This window comes from Myotis myotis, unplaced genomic scaffold, assembly GCF_014108235.1.
Source record: "Myotis myotis isolate mMyoMyo1 unplaced genomic scaffold, mMyoMyo1.p scaffold_m19_p_8, whole genome shotgun sequence".
NCBI lineage: Eukaryota > Metazoa > Chordata > Mammalia > Chiroptera > Vespertilionidae > Myotis > Myotis myotis.
The window spans coordinates 46,785,621-46,800,168 of NW_023416390.1; the positions used below are offsets into that span (position 1 = coordinate 46,785,621).

Below are 14,548 nucleotides of genomic sequence, written 5' to 3' on the forward strand. Positions count from 1 at the left end.
TATATTTTTTAAACATATATTTTATTGATTTTTTACAGAGAGAAAGGGAGAGGGATAGAGATTAGAAACATCAATCAGCTGCCTCCTGCACACCCTCTACTGGGGATGCGCCCACAACCAAGGAACATGCATCAAACCTGGGACCCTTCAGTCCACAGGCTGACACTCTATCCACTGAGCCAAACCGGTTAGGGCTTCCTCTTTTTTTAAAAAGCCTTTTAAATAAAAAAGATTAATATTGATTTGAGGCAGCTAAAATTTATTAAACTGATCTGCCTTTTCCAGAAAAAAAACTACAACAGCCCTGAAATAGAGGATTGGCTTTCCTAGATAAAACTTTTTATTAGTTAGAGCCCTAGGAAGGCAAGATAGGCAACATACCTGGGTTCACGAGTTCTGGAAGGCTGACGCTAGGCATGACGTGCGGTGTGGGGAGGTTGAGGTTGGGGAGGGCAGGCAGGTTAGGTAGTCCTGGTGGTAAAGGCATCAGACCTGAAGAGAAGGTGAGAACAAAAGGTTAACCAGTTCCCGGGGGGAAAACATTCAATCCATTTGTGTTGAAAAAATACTACTCACTTCAAAGTGAGAAGTCCACTTACTATGTGGCAGTTTCGTATCATAACAACTTAACAATAAAATCTCACTGAAGCAAAATGTCTGTTTTTTAAAAAATATTTTTATTTATTTCAGAGAGGAAGGGAGAGGAAGAGAGATAGAAACATCAACGATAAAAGAGAATCATTGATTGGCTGCCTCCTGCCCCACACTGGGAATTGAGCTTGCAACCCGGGCATATGCCCCGACTGGGAATTGAACCATGACCTCCAGATTCGTAGGTAAAGGCTCAACCACTGAGCCTCGCCAGTGAGGTGAAGCAAAATGTCTTTCTATACCTAACTGATTAAATGGCTAAGAGTTAAAACAAATACTAATTCTTCTAAACCAGTGGTTCTCAACCTTCCTAATGCCGCGACCCTTTAATACAGTTCCTCATGATGTGGTGACCCCAATTTCATTGTTACAAATTGAACATAATTAAAGCATAGTGATTAATCACAAAAACAATATGTAATTATATATGTGTTTTCCGATGGTCTTAGGCGACCCCTCGGAAGGGGTCGCGACCCACAGGTTGAGAACTGCTGTTCTAAACCCAAGAGCAAGAACGATGAGGTCCAAGTGTCTGGAGAAAGGGGTGATTTATCCAGCAAGAATGGTAGTAAAATGGAATGGAAGTTTTCTTTGTTGGTTGAGGTTTACAGTCTCTCTGGCCTTTTTTTATTTTTCAAATCCTGAAATAATTTCAGACTTAGGGTTACAAAAAGCAGTTGATATAAAGAACCCCCAAATATACCTTTCACTCAAATTCCCCAAATGTTAACATTTTATCACACTTGCTTTATCATTCTGTGTTTGAGTGTGTACATACTTGGTTAATGGGTTAACAATGGCTTAATATGTCTGTATAACAACATCTTTAGCCATATAATTAAAGACTCCCACAATGCAAACATATTTGATCAGTGAAATAATACTTGATTATTATTTGCAAGATAAAGGGACTCGTGTTCATTGGGAACAGTAAGAGAAATAAACCCAAATCTAATGTTCAAGCTACTAAAGATGCAGATAAGGAGTGCTCCCTCCCAGGACATAATGTGTATTCACATACTAGTAGACAACTATGAGAAAGCCCAACTAAGGACGCACTGAAGAACCAAACTTGTACATATTTCTTATTCCTGCCTCATGCTGCATGAGGGGTGGGAAGGGGTGGTAAGTTGGTTCATTTCCTCTTGCTCTCATTTATCACAAAGTTACAGAGGCAAAATGGGATTAAAAGACATAAAAAGTCACTCCATAGGTGTAACATTTTTTTCATTGCTTTTTAAGATGCAAAATGTTAGTAATGCTTATTACACACATCTCAAGTCTCCTGCTGCTTACCTGGTAATGTAGTAGCTGGATTCATCGATGGTACAGAAGTGAGGGACTGGTTTACTTGTGGTGGCAATAATGGTACTGTTGGTACACCTAAAATAAAAGTATAATCTTTTAAAAATTTATAACAAATTCAGTTGACAAAGAATAAACAGATTATATTCACAGTGTTTAGTCCCCCCACACTCCCCCGCCCCCCAGGTGGTCAGTGGGACTTCATTTAGATAATTTCTGGCTGTGTCACTAGGTGTCACAGCTGGTCTATCTACTCTGCCCATGGCCCCTAACAAAAACTGTTAGAGCCTGGGCCGAGAGGGCAGGAGGCTCAGCAAAGCCAGTCCAGCTAAGCTCACTGGATGAGACTTTTACACTTGACCTAAGCAGGGTTAGATTACAAAATTGCTTTTGCAAATCTGGAAATGGAATGCAAAGATTAGTCAGTCTCCATTGGGCTCCTGAACTAAGAAACCATGGGGACCTGGGCCTGCTGGAGGGGTGGGAGCCATATGCCTGATGAAATAGTGAGTGCTGGGCTCTGAAAGAGAAAGAGACAAAAGAGTAAGTGAACCTCCAGAGATGGAGAGAATGGCCTGGCTTCCTGGATCTCCATTTCCATTTGACTGTAGGTTCTGTGACACTTCTCTGAGGTCCAGAACATTCCCATTTTCACTTATGCTAGCTTGAGGAGGCTATGTTCTTTATATACAAACTAGAGGCCCGGTGCACAAAAATTTGTGCACTCAGGGGGGAGGGGAGGGGTCCCTCAGCCCGGCCTGTGCCCTCTCACAGTCTGGGACCCCTCGGGAGATAACGACCTGCTGGCTTAGGCCTGCTCCCGGGTGGCAGAGGGCAGGCCCAATCCCTAGGTGCAGCCCCTGGTCAGGCTCAGAGCAGGGCCGATTGGGGAGTTGGGGCGCCGCCCCCTGTCATGCACAGAGCAGGGCGGATTGGGAGGTCGCGATGCCACCCTCAGTCACGCTCAGGGTAGGGCCGATTGGGGGGTCGGAGCACCGCCCCGTCACACTCAAGGCAGAATCGATGGGGAGGTTGCGGCGCCACCACCTGTCACGCACAGAGCAGGGCCAATCAGGGGATTGGGGAGCTCCCCCCTGTCACGCACAGAGCAGGGCCCATCAGGGGTTTGGAGAGATCCCCCGTCACGCACAGAGCAGGGCCGATCAGGGGGTTGAGGAGCTCCCCCCTGTCACACACAGAGCAGGGCGGATCAGGGGGTTGGGGCGCTGCCCTCTATCATCCACAGAGCAGGGCCGATCAGGGGGTTGGGGCGCTGCCACTGTCACACTCAGGGCAGGGCCAATGGGTAGGTTATGGCTCTACCCCAACACACACAGAGCGGGGCCTGTGGGGGGCGGGAGGTTGGGGCGCCGCCCTCTATCACCCACAGAGCAGGGCCGATAGGGGGTTGGGGAGCTCCCCCTTATCAGGCACAGAGCAGGGCTGATCAGGGGGTTGGGGCGCCTTCCCCTGTCACGAACAGAGCAGGGCGGATAGGGAGGTTGTGGCCCCGCCCCGTCACACACAGAGCCGCAGGGCAATCAGGGGGTTTGGGCACTGCCCCCTGTCACGCTGATCCCAGTGCTGGGAGGCCTCGCGGCTCCGCTGATCCCGGTGCTGGGAGGCATATTACCCTTTTACTATATAGGATAGAGGCCTGGTGCATGGGTGGGGGCCAGCTGGTTTGCACTGAAGGGTGTCCTGGATCAAGGTGGGGGTCCCGCTTGGGTGCCTGGCCAGCCTGGATGAGGGAATGATGGCTGTTTGCAGCTGGTCACACACCCTTCAGGGTGGGGGTCCCCACTGGGGTGCCTGGCCCGTCTGGATGAGGGGATGATGGCTGTTTGCAGCTGGTCACACACCCTTCAGGGTGGGGGTCCCCACTGGGGTGCCTGGCCAGTCTGGGTGAGGGGCTGAGGGCTGTTTTCAGGCTGGTGGATGACTGAAGCTCCCAACTGCTCCTTTTTTTCTTCTTTCTTTTATCCTGGGCCAGCTTTAGCTCTGGCTCCAGTTCTGAGGCCTCTGCTGCTGAAAGCAGGTATCTGGTTTGTTTGGGTTCTATAATTGAAACACTGTATCAACTCCAGCTCTGAGATCCCGGCTCGGCTCGCTGAAAGCAGGTTTCTGGGGTTTTGTTTAGCTTCTATATTTGTAACAATGTTTCAAACTGCCAGCTCAGAGGCCGGCAAGGCAGGCGGGGAACGTTGGAGTTCTCCGTCACTGAAGCAAGCAAGCAAGCCTCATGTTAGCTTCAAGCTGCCTGGCTGCCGGCTGCCATCTTGGCTGGCAGTTAATTTGCATATCGCCCTGATTAGCCAATGGGAAGGGTAGCAGATGTACAGCTAATTACCATGTTTCTCTTTTATTAGATAGGTTAACTCTTGCGATACTGCCTGATCAAGATTACCTACTAAAGTTTCTCACCTACTTATATGGGATGTCTTGCTGATGTCAAAACAATAGTAATATTGCAAATAAATTCTAGTTTTTATCTTAATCTTATAGAGATCTGCTTAAATACAGTAGTAGAAATGAATTGTGGAGGAGAACCAAGATGGTGGCATAGGTAAACACTGGAGATTGCTGCCTCGCACATCCACTTCAAAAATACAACTAAAAGACAGAACGGACAACATCCAGAACCACAGGAAGGCTGGCTGAGTGGAAATTCTACAACTAGAAGGAAAGAGAAAAGCATACCGAGACTCAGAGGAGGTGCGGTGCGGAAGTAAAATACAAAGGTGCGGAGGTGCATGCAGAGAGGGCTGGCGGCTGAGGTCACGATTGTCTTTTTCAATCGGGAGGGAGTCTCAAGCTCTGAGCTCCAGTTCCGGGCGAGTCTCTGGGGACACAGACTCATACGGGAGAAACGGGACTGTCTGGCATCAGTCGGAACTCGAGGGCAGCTTTCTCTCGGAGGCACTCGCAGCGATTGCCGGGGCCTCTGAGGACAGGACCGAGAGCAGCCATACTGCTTGCTCCGCCCACCCTGTTGATACCCTGGGACCCTGCCCCGCCCAAGCCGTGCACGAGGCTTTTGCATATGAAAGGCCCGGCCCTTTGTAATCTGAAAATTACCTCAAAAACTGTAGCTGCCCCAAGGCCCCAGGGCAACCTGCATTGTTTTACAGCTGGCTTCTGCTAGGTAGCCTTAGGCAGAGGTTAGATTAGCACCTTCTTAGATCCAAGAGCCTGTGTTCCCAGTGGTCAGAGTGGGACCATCCAATTACAACTCCTCAGATCCATAAGGGACACACTCAGGGGACAGACTCAGTGAGCACCAAAGCCCCACTGAAGCAAGTCTTGCCCCATACGGGTGTCTTCAGCACAGAAGTTCTCCCACCATAGACGCAGCTAATTCTCACAGCCAATTTTCCTGGAGGTCAAATCCTCCCAGTGTTACCTACAACAATCAAGGCTTAACTACAACAAGACTGTGCACAAAGCCCACAAGGGGGTGCACCAAGAGTGTCTACCTCAGGTAATTGGGGAGGCTGAGCCACCGGGCCCTAGAGGACACTTAGCACAGAAAACCACTTTATCAACACAAGGAAGCATAAAAAATGTGGAGACAAAGAAACAGGACACAAATGACAGAAATGGAGGAAAGCAAACTACTGGATATAGAGTTTAAAACCACACTTTTAAGGTTTTTCAAGAACTTTCTAGAAACCGCCAATAAATGTAGTGAGATCCTCAAGAAATCTAGTGAGACCCTCGATGTTGTGATAACAGACCAACTAGAAATTAAGCATACACTGACTGAAATAAAGAATATTATACAGCGGAAACCGGTTTGGCTCAGTGGATAGAGCATCGGCCTGCGGACTGAAAGGTCCCAGGTTCGATTCCGGTCAGGGGCATGTACCTGGGTTGCGGGCACTTCCCCAGTGGGGGATGTGCAGGAGGCAGCTGATCGATGTTTCTCTCTCATCGATGTTTCTAACTCTCTATCTCTCTCCCTTCCTCTCTGTAAAAAATCAATAAAATATATAAAAAAAGAAAAAGAATATTATACAGACTCCCAACAGCAGACCAGAGGATCGCAAGAATCAAGTCAAAGATTTGAAATGCGAAGAAGGAAAAAACAACCAACCGGAAAAGCAAAATGAAAAAAGAATTCAAAAATATGAAGATAGTGTAAGGAGCCTCTGGAACAACTTCAAGTGTACCAACGTCCGAATTATAGGGGTGCCAGAAGAAGAGCGAGAGCAAGATATTGAAAACCTAGTTGAAGAAGTAATGACAGAAAACTTCCCCTACCTGCTCAAAGAAATAGACTTACAAGTCCAGGAAGCGCAGAGAACCCCAAACAAAAGGAATTCAAAGAGGACCACACCAAGACACATCATAATTAAAATGCCAAGAGCAAAAGACAAAGAGAGAATCTTAAAAGCAGCAAGAGAAAAAAAGTCAGTTACCTACAAGAGAGTACCCATATGACTGTCAGCTGATTTCTCAACAGAAACTTTGCAGGCCAGAAGGGAATGGCAAGAAATATTCAAAGTGATGAATAGCAAGAACCTACAACCAAGATTACTTTATCCAGCAAAGCTATCATTCAGAATTGAAGGTCAGATAAAGAGCTTCACAGATAAGGAAAAGCTAAAGGAGTTCATCACCACCAAACCAGCATTATATGAAATGCTGAAAGGTATCCTTTAAGAAGAAGAAGAAGAAGAAAAAGGTAAAGACACAAATTATGAACAACAAATACACATCTATCAACAAGTGAACCTAAAAATTAAGTGAATAAATAATCTGATGAACAGAATGAACTGGTGATTATAATAGAATCAGGGGCATTGAAAGGGAGTGGACTGACTGTTCTTGGGGGGGACAGGGGTGGGGGATGCGGGAAGAGACTGGACAAAAATCGTGCACCTATGGATGAAGACAGTGGGTGGGGAGTGAGGGCAGAGGGTGGGGTGGGAACTGGGAGGAGGGGAGTTATGGGGGGAAAAAAGAGGAACAAATGTAATAATCTGAACAATAAAGATTTAATTTTAAAAAAAGAAAAAAAAAAGAAATTGTGCCTAAAAGTATGAAGCAACCATCTTCAGATATTATTTATTCATTTATTTACTGTAGAAATTGGGGGCATGCAAAAGTAGAAGAGGATTCTTTGCTTTTATCATACTCTCCACGAGGTTGTTGGATGGTTGGTTGGTGCGTTCATTTACTCAAGTTTTTGAGGGGCCCTTATATATTACATATTGTTCTAGACCCGGAGGCTCTTCACAGCATAAAAAAATAGGAATCAAGACCTTTACAAAACTTACATTCTAATGAAGGCCAGAAAAGACAAATATTAAACAAATAAAATACATAGTGTGTAAAATGGTGTAAGTTCTCTGCAGAAAAAATGAGCAAAGATGGGAGTCAGGAAGTGTTGTGGGGGTGTACCAGAAAGGTCACACTGATTAATGCCATTACAACATGATACATTCATTTTCTAAAACTTTCATAATCTAAAAATTATCAACCCACAGAGAAGTCATTTTTAAAAACCATATATTTCTGTATTTCTACAGTTACTCTTTGGGCTACTTTGCAGCAATATAATTAAAAGCAAAGACAGCCCTAGCTGGTTTGGCTCAGTGGATAGAGCGTTAGCCTGGGGATTGGAGGGTCCTGGGTTCGATTCTAGTCAAGGGCACATGCTCGGGTTGCAGGCTCGATCCCCAGCAGGGGGTGTGCAGGAGGCAGCTGATCAATGATTCTCATCACTGATGTTTCTATATCTCCCTCTCCCTTCCTCTCTGAAATCAATAAATATACATTTTTAAAAAATAAAATAAAAGCAAAAACAGAAAAATAAATGCCTAACAAAAAATCGTTTCTCACACTATGATGCTAGGACATAGGAGTATTTTTAAATTGAGTTACTTGAAGTGAAAATGTTAGTATCTTACAATCTCTTTTGAGCAATTACTGCTTTATCTATAGTGTCTTTCTTTTAATACTCAAGAAACCATTTCTCTGTAGTGTTATAAGGTCAAGGATCTCAGTGCATGTGCTTGTAAGATAATACAAGTACTGCATAACTCTAATGTAATGAGGGGAGAGCTAAAATGTCAAAAAGAAAGTGGGACTTGAAGAGAGATGTCAGCTGTCCTCTAAAATCAGAAGACTTATTATAAGACATAGGAACCCTCTTACTCTAAAGCAGGTAGAGTTACTCAGACACAGATACAGCCTCTGCCATGAGAAGAACCCCAATCCACCTTTACTAAGTCTATTCAGGAAAACTACAGGAGCATCTGATGGGGTATAAGAAAAAAAAATCATAATATATAAAGAATTCAAACACCACTTATATGAAACAAACTTTAAAATCCCTCCCAACTGTATTTAAGACGTGATATTGATGACATTAATAGTTAATGTCTAGGAAATGTCTTGAAATTGGATTGTGGTGATGACTGCACAACTCCCTATTTAAATTTACTGAAAGACACTGAATTGTGTATTTACAGTGAATTAATTTTATGGTGTGCACATTACACCTCAATCAAGTTGGGGAAAAAAGTTAACAAAAAGTCTGGCTGGCATGGCTCAGTGGTTGAGCATCGATCTATGAACCAGGAGGTTACAGTTTGATTTCTGGTCAGGGCACATGCCTGGTTGGGGCTCAATCCCCAGTGCAGGGTGCGCAGGAGGCACCGATCAATGATTCTCTTTCATCATTGATTTTTCTATCTTCCTCTCCTTACTCTCTGAAATCAATAAAAATATACTGGGGGAAAAAAACAACAAAGAGTAGGGTTGGGAAGATATGTCACCATACTGATAACAAATGAAGCTGGATAGTGAGGGTTTGTTATACTATTCTACCCACTTCCGAGTTAAATTTTTAATTATAAGAAATTAAAATTTAAAAATTCATCTAGAAAAACACTTCTTTGGGGAAAAAAACAAAGATTCTAAAAAGAGCTTTGATTTGCCTAGGGGACCACTCCAGAGATTATACTCTTGACCTTAAGTTGTATCTTGCTGGGCTGTTTTAAATCCATTCCAGAACATGTAAGCAAATATTGAATACAAATAGTTCAAGAATAAAAAGTACTAAGGAAATAAAACTAAACCATGTCAGTATTTAATTCACTTAATATTTGAGTACATAATATACTCTAGGTATAGTATTATGAAGGAAGAAAACCAAAAAACAGAAGATTTTTAAAAAAGGAAAGAAAAAAATAAACTCTACCAACATATCAAGTTAAGAACTATATTATGTGACCAAGCAATTCCATAAAAACTTGTACTCAAATGTTCATAGCAATACTATTAATAGTAGCCAAAAAGTAGAAATAATTTAAAAAGTCCCTCAACTGATGAATAAACAAAATGTGGAATATCAATCCAATGGGATAATATTTAGCCATAAAAAGGGACGAAGTTTTAATATATGCTATGACATGAATGAATCTTAAAAACATTATTCAAAGTGAAAGAAGCTAATCACAGGAAACTGCACATACCTATCTATATATATAAAAGCCAAGTGACCGGAACGACAGGTCACTATGACACACACTGTGGCCGGCCAACCAGCCCCCGTGGGTGGGGGCAGTCGGCCAACCTCCCTCGGCCCCTCCCCACAGCTGGACCCCACCCATGCACCGGGCCCCTAGTATTATATGAAAGGCCTAGATTAGACAAATCCATAGAAAGAAAGTAGATCAGTAACTGCCTAGGCCAAGCGAGGAGGGGGCACGTTGGGGAAAAATAGGAAGTGACTGGTAATGGGTATAGGGTCTCTTTTGGGGTAATAAAATTTTTCTAAAATTGACTGAGGTGATGATTAAACAACTCTGCAAATAAACTCACCACCCCCTCCCTGAAATGTATATTTTTAATGGACGAATTGTTCGGTATGTGAATTAGATTTTGATAAAGCTGTTAAAAAAATAACAACACACCCTAACAGGTTTGGCTCAGTGGATAGAGCATCGGCCTGTGGACTCAAGGGTCCCAGGTTCGATTCCAGTTGAGGGCATGTGCCTTGGTTTCGGGCACATACCCAGTGGGGCGTGTGCGGGAGGCGGCTGATCGATGTTTCTCATTGATGTTTCTCTCTCATCGTTGTTTCTGACTCTCTATCCCTCTCCCTTTCTCTCTGTAAAAAAAATCAATAAAATGTATTTAAAAAAAATAACATCACAAAAACAAACAGGGACTATATGTATTATGTAGAACAAGTAATAAAGGAAAGGAGACAGACACATGTTTCCCGAGCAAGACTGAGCCCCTAGGAAAGGAATACATGGTATCCTGCTCACTTTTGTATCCCCAGTGTTTACCACTTCAGGGATATGCAACATCTGTTGAATAAACAGAGCAATTAAACAGAATTTCAAGGTAGAGTCTGGCTCTACAACTTGTACAATATTAAGAGAAGCCCAAAGTCAGAACTATATTGAGAAGAAGTTTAAATGCTGTGTCTCAAACGCATGGTGATTTAGTACTAAGTTTCACAGACAGGGCCTGTCAATACAGAGCATATTTACAGTTTTCAAAGTATACTGGCATTGATTTTTTAAAATTGTGTAGCCTGAGACAGAAAAGAGTAACAGGTCAAACAAAGTGAAAAACAAAATACATTTTTCTGTATACCTGTGCTGAGAACATTACTGATAGCTGGTGCAGTTGAGCTAATAGAAAGTCCTGACAGACTCTGTTCAATTTCTGTGGTTCCAGGTGGTGACAAAGATGGGGGATTAACCGAGGACAGCTGGACCTTCCAGAAAAAAAAGAAGAAGTAGAAAGAAAAAAAATTACTCAAGTGTATTTACAAGAAAATATAAATATTGACTCTCACCGGTCCTACAGATTTTTTGATCATATACTGTCAAATATGTTAACCCAGCACTGCTGCCTTCTGGGACTCCTTCCTAATGTTGGTATATGCCAAGGACCATGCACTGTAACTACCTTCCCATCCTGTCACTTCCAGTCTCTTGATACACGGCATCTACCTTTTTACACACACAGTTATAGCTACTTCCACACTAGGAGTAGATTCTATCATCCTCATTCCGGGCCATCCAAAAATCACTTTACTCAACCCTTATATCGCCACTGCTTTCTTCTTTGAGTTCTCAGCCAATTTTTGTTTTAAATTTTCATTGGTCATGGAAGAAATCAGATCGAAGTCTTAAAACCATGATAAATTCCTTAGACATTTCTCAAGATGCCTCACCTCATAAGTCCACCTTATCTTTTTTCATCAATGAATGAATGTGGCAGCCAGATCTCTACCTTCCAGCAAGAGAAAATGAATGAGTCTATATGGATTCTATACAGATGGGTGGATAGGTAGTTTTACCTCTGAATACTCCATTTCTGCTAGCTCCAATGCCTTCTAGCACATTTCAACATAACTTATATAGTAGCCCTTTTCCCTAGTTGCTATTTCATCCTCTGTCTTCAGACTGTCCTAGAGGCTCATCTGGTTAGGGGCAGCAGATATGGGCAGGGGAGTCTGAACATATAACTACACTGCTCTGGCCATAAGCCAATGGTGGGGATGAGAAGGAAGCGGAGGTTATACTTCTTCAGAGCTCCTCTTCACTTTCTCTAGAATCTGGTCAAAATGTGTACCATAAAATGACAGTGGTAGCAACCTATTCTTTACAACTGTAGCATTTTCTTTTTTGATGTTTGGTTTTGAATTAGTTGTGTAGACAAGAGTTAATCGCTCTGTGAGCCCTGCTTAGGATACAGTTTAAAGGCCTTTCATCCTGTCCAAGTATCTCTTATTCCTTAAAAAGCTTCATTTTGATCCTGTAACAGTCCCCACACACTTAGCATTCTTTGTTTTCCCAGTCAAGTTTCTTGAAATAATAAACACCAGCTATCATCACTTAATCATTCACCATTCACCCCCTATCTCCCTTTTTCTTAAAGCTTTGTTCTCCCCCTGGACCTCTCGTGAGCTTCCTTTCTCTGCCCATCCATTTAAATACTAGAAATGTTCAAGATTCCAATGTCAGTCCTTCAACTCACTCAGAGGCCAGTCCCTTGACAATTTTTATTAATGCTCAGTGGGTTAAATTACCCTCTCTTTTCTGATGATTCCCAAATCTATATCTCTAGCCTTGTCTTCTTTCTTAAAATCCAGACCTGTAGAATATCCAAATGTATATTCAAATTCAGCATGGTCAATACTTAACTCATCATCTACCCTACAACAATTAGTGCTACCACCACATACATCAACACTCAAGTCATTTTGGTGGAAACTTTATGATATAATCATACAGTAAAGTTATCTTACCTCTGTAAACCCATCTTTAAGAGGAGTAATAGGTGTACCAGTCATCTGTCCTGGAAGAGATATTTTCTTTCCTTCTTCAAAGGGGCGTGTAGGTATTCGATGTAAATAACCATATCCAATGCCACATCCTAGGCTATGAAAAAAAAATATTTTTAAAAGTTACTGTTATCAGTCATAGCTTGCATTTCATTGAGGTTTTGAAATATAAAAACACATTTCTATTCTTTTAAATAATGTCATCTTATCAGAGGCTCCCCTGACCACCCTCTTATGAAATACCACCACCCTTTTCGCCACCATGGGCATTACCCTTACTCTATTTTTCTTCAAGTATTTATTACCATCCAACACACCATACACTATTTTCTGTCTCCCCTAATAAAATGTTAAAGTTCTTGAGGGCAGAGACCTTGTTTTGTTTAATGCCTTGAGCAGTTCCTGACACATGGCAGACACTTAATAATTATTTGCTGAATGAATGCCATAGTCTTTGCACAGAAGAGCTCCAAGCACTTCTGTATGATGATGTAATTTACACATCTCATAGTTCTATTTCAAAACACAACAAAAATCAATCCAAATTAATCCAGACTCCAATTCATCCTTTTACTTTTACCAGAGGCCATCTTTTTTTTTTAAAGGGGAAAATGATGATTTTTAAAAAATATATTTTATTGATTTTTTACAGAGAGGAAGGGAGAGGGAGAGAGAGTTAGAAACATCGATGAGATAGAAACATTGATCAGCTGCCTCCTGCACACTCTCTACTGGGGATGTGCCCACAACCAAGATACATGCCCTTGACTGGAATCGAACCTGGGACCCTTGAGTCCGCAGGCTGACGCTCTATCCACTGGACCAAACTGGTTAGGGCGAGGCCATCTTTTTAATGATATGATTACATTGCTTCTTTCCATAGTCTATTGGCCTCCCAATATTTATTTTTCCTTCTTCCTTTTGGAGAATTATTTCTCTGCTGTTGTGTGCCATACTGGTGTGACTATCAATCAGAAGGCCTCTCCTGCCCAAACCAAGGAGTTGCTAATGACCAAAGCCAATCCATCTCTCCTGCCCATGGCTACAAATCTTGGGAGTGACAGAAAACCAAAAACATTCATCCCTTCAGTAGAATACTGATGAAATTGCCAAAGCCCTTCTGTTCTAAATTCCTAGAGGTGTTCTGAGTTCTATCCTTCCCAAGTCTGATTCTTTAACTGTTTCTTTGATTATAAGAGTGATTCCCCAACAATAAAGTCATGTCTGCTTAGCAGCAGTTCTCAATCTGTGGGTAGCGACCCCTTTGGGGGTCGAACGACCCTTTCACAGGGGTCGCCTAAGACCATCGGAAAACACATATATAATTACATATTGTTTTTGTGATTAATCACTATGCTTTGATTATGTTCAATTTGTAACAATGAAATTGGGGGTCACCACAACATGAGGAACTGCATTAAAGGGTTGCAGCATTAGGAAGGTTGAGAACCATTGGCTTACAGCAATGACAGTTGGTTTCTACTGTTTGGAACCACAGAGCCCCCACTGATACAATATCATCGTCTCACTGACCAAAGTATATACAAATTTCCTGACCACGGTATTTAAGGCCCATCACAATCAGGTTCCAACTGTTTCTATCGTGATTGCTTTTTTTTTTAAAAAAATATATTTTATTGATTTTTTACAGAGACAGAGGGAGAGGGATAGAGAGTTAGAAACATCAATGAGAGAGAAACATCGACCAGCTGCCTCCTGCACACCTCCCACTGGGGATGTGCCCACAACCAAGGTACATGCCCCTGACCGGAACTGAACCTGGGACCCTTCAGTCCGCAGGCCGATGCTCTATCCACTGAGCCAAACCGGTTTGGCTATCGTGATTGCTTTTATTTCCCAAACTACTTGACACTTTCTGAGTAGGCCAGGCAGATATGTCTGTGCCTCCCCCCTGCCAAGGCATTTATTATTTCTGCATATTACCACCACCAAAAGCTGGGAGAGCAGGCAGTGGCCAACTTAAGCTTTTCCTTATCCAAATCTGATTTCACAATGATGCTTCACATTACAAAATTACTTGTTTCTGCTCTCACTTTTCCCCCCCTTCCTTCTACCAGCAAAACTGCAATTCTCACTGAACTGGATCTCAGATAAATTTGAAGGGAATAAAATTAAATAATTCACACTGATTGATAATAGCCTTTCCGAAGTAGTTACATTTTAAAACAAGGTGCTTATTAATCAAAATAACTAAGTGGTGATAGTCACTTGAAGGCAACAGCAAGACATTCTGCGAACTTAAAGCTAGCCCAA

The 14,548-nt window shown here is 42.6% G+C and overlaps 1 protein-coding gene across 2 annotated transcripts in view; it reads right to left on the reverse strand.

The window, feature by feature from the left end:
- The window catches only part of GORASP2 (golgi reassembly stacking protein 2), a 45,049-nt gene that overhangs the window by 8,461 nt on the left and 22,040 nt on the right, over positions 1 to 14,548 (reverse strand). For both annotated transcript variants that reach the window (XM_036318984.1, XM_036318983.1), the window contains exons 6-9: positions 12,239 to 12,371; positions 10,576 to 10,699; positions 1,948 to 2,034; positions 382 to 492 (exon numbers count right to left, since the gene is read on the reverse strand). In XM_036318984.1, coding sequence (XP_036174877.1) covers positions 382 to 492; positions 1,948 to 2,034; positions 10,576 to 10,699; positions 12,239 to 12,371 — 455 coding nt within the window. The remainder of the gene's footprint in view (positions 1 to 381; positions 493 to 1,947; positions 2,035 to 10,575; positions 10,700 to 12,238; positions 12,372 to 14,548) is intronic.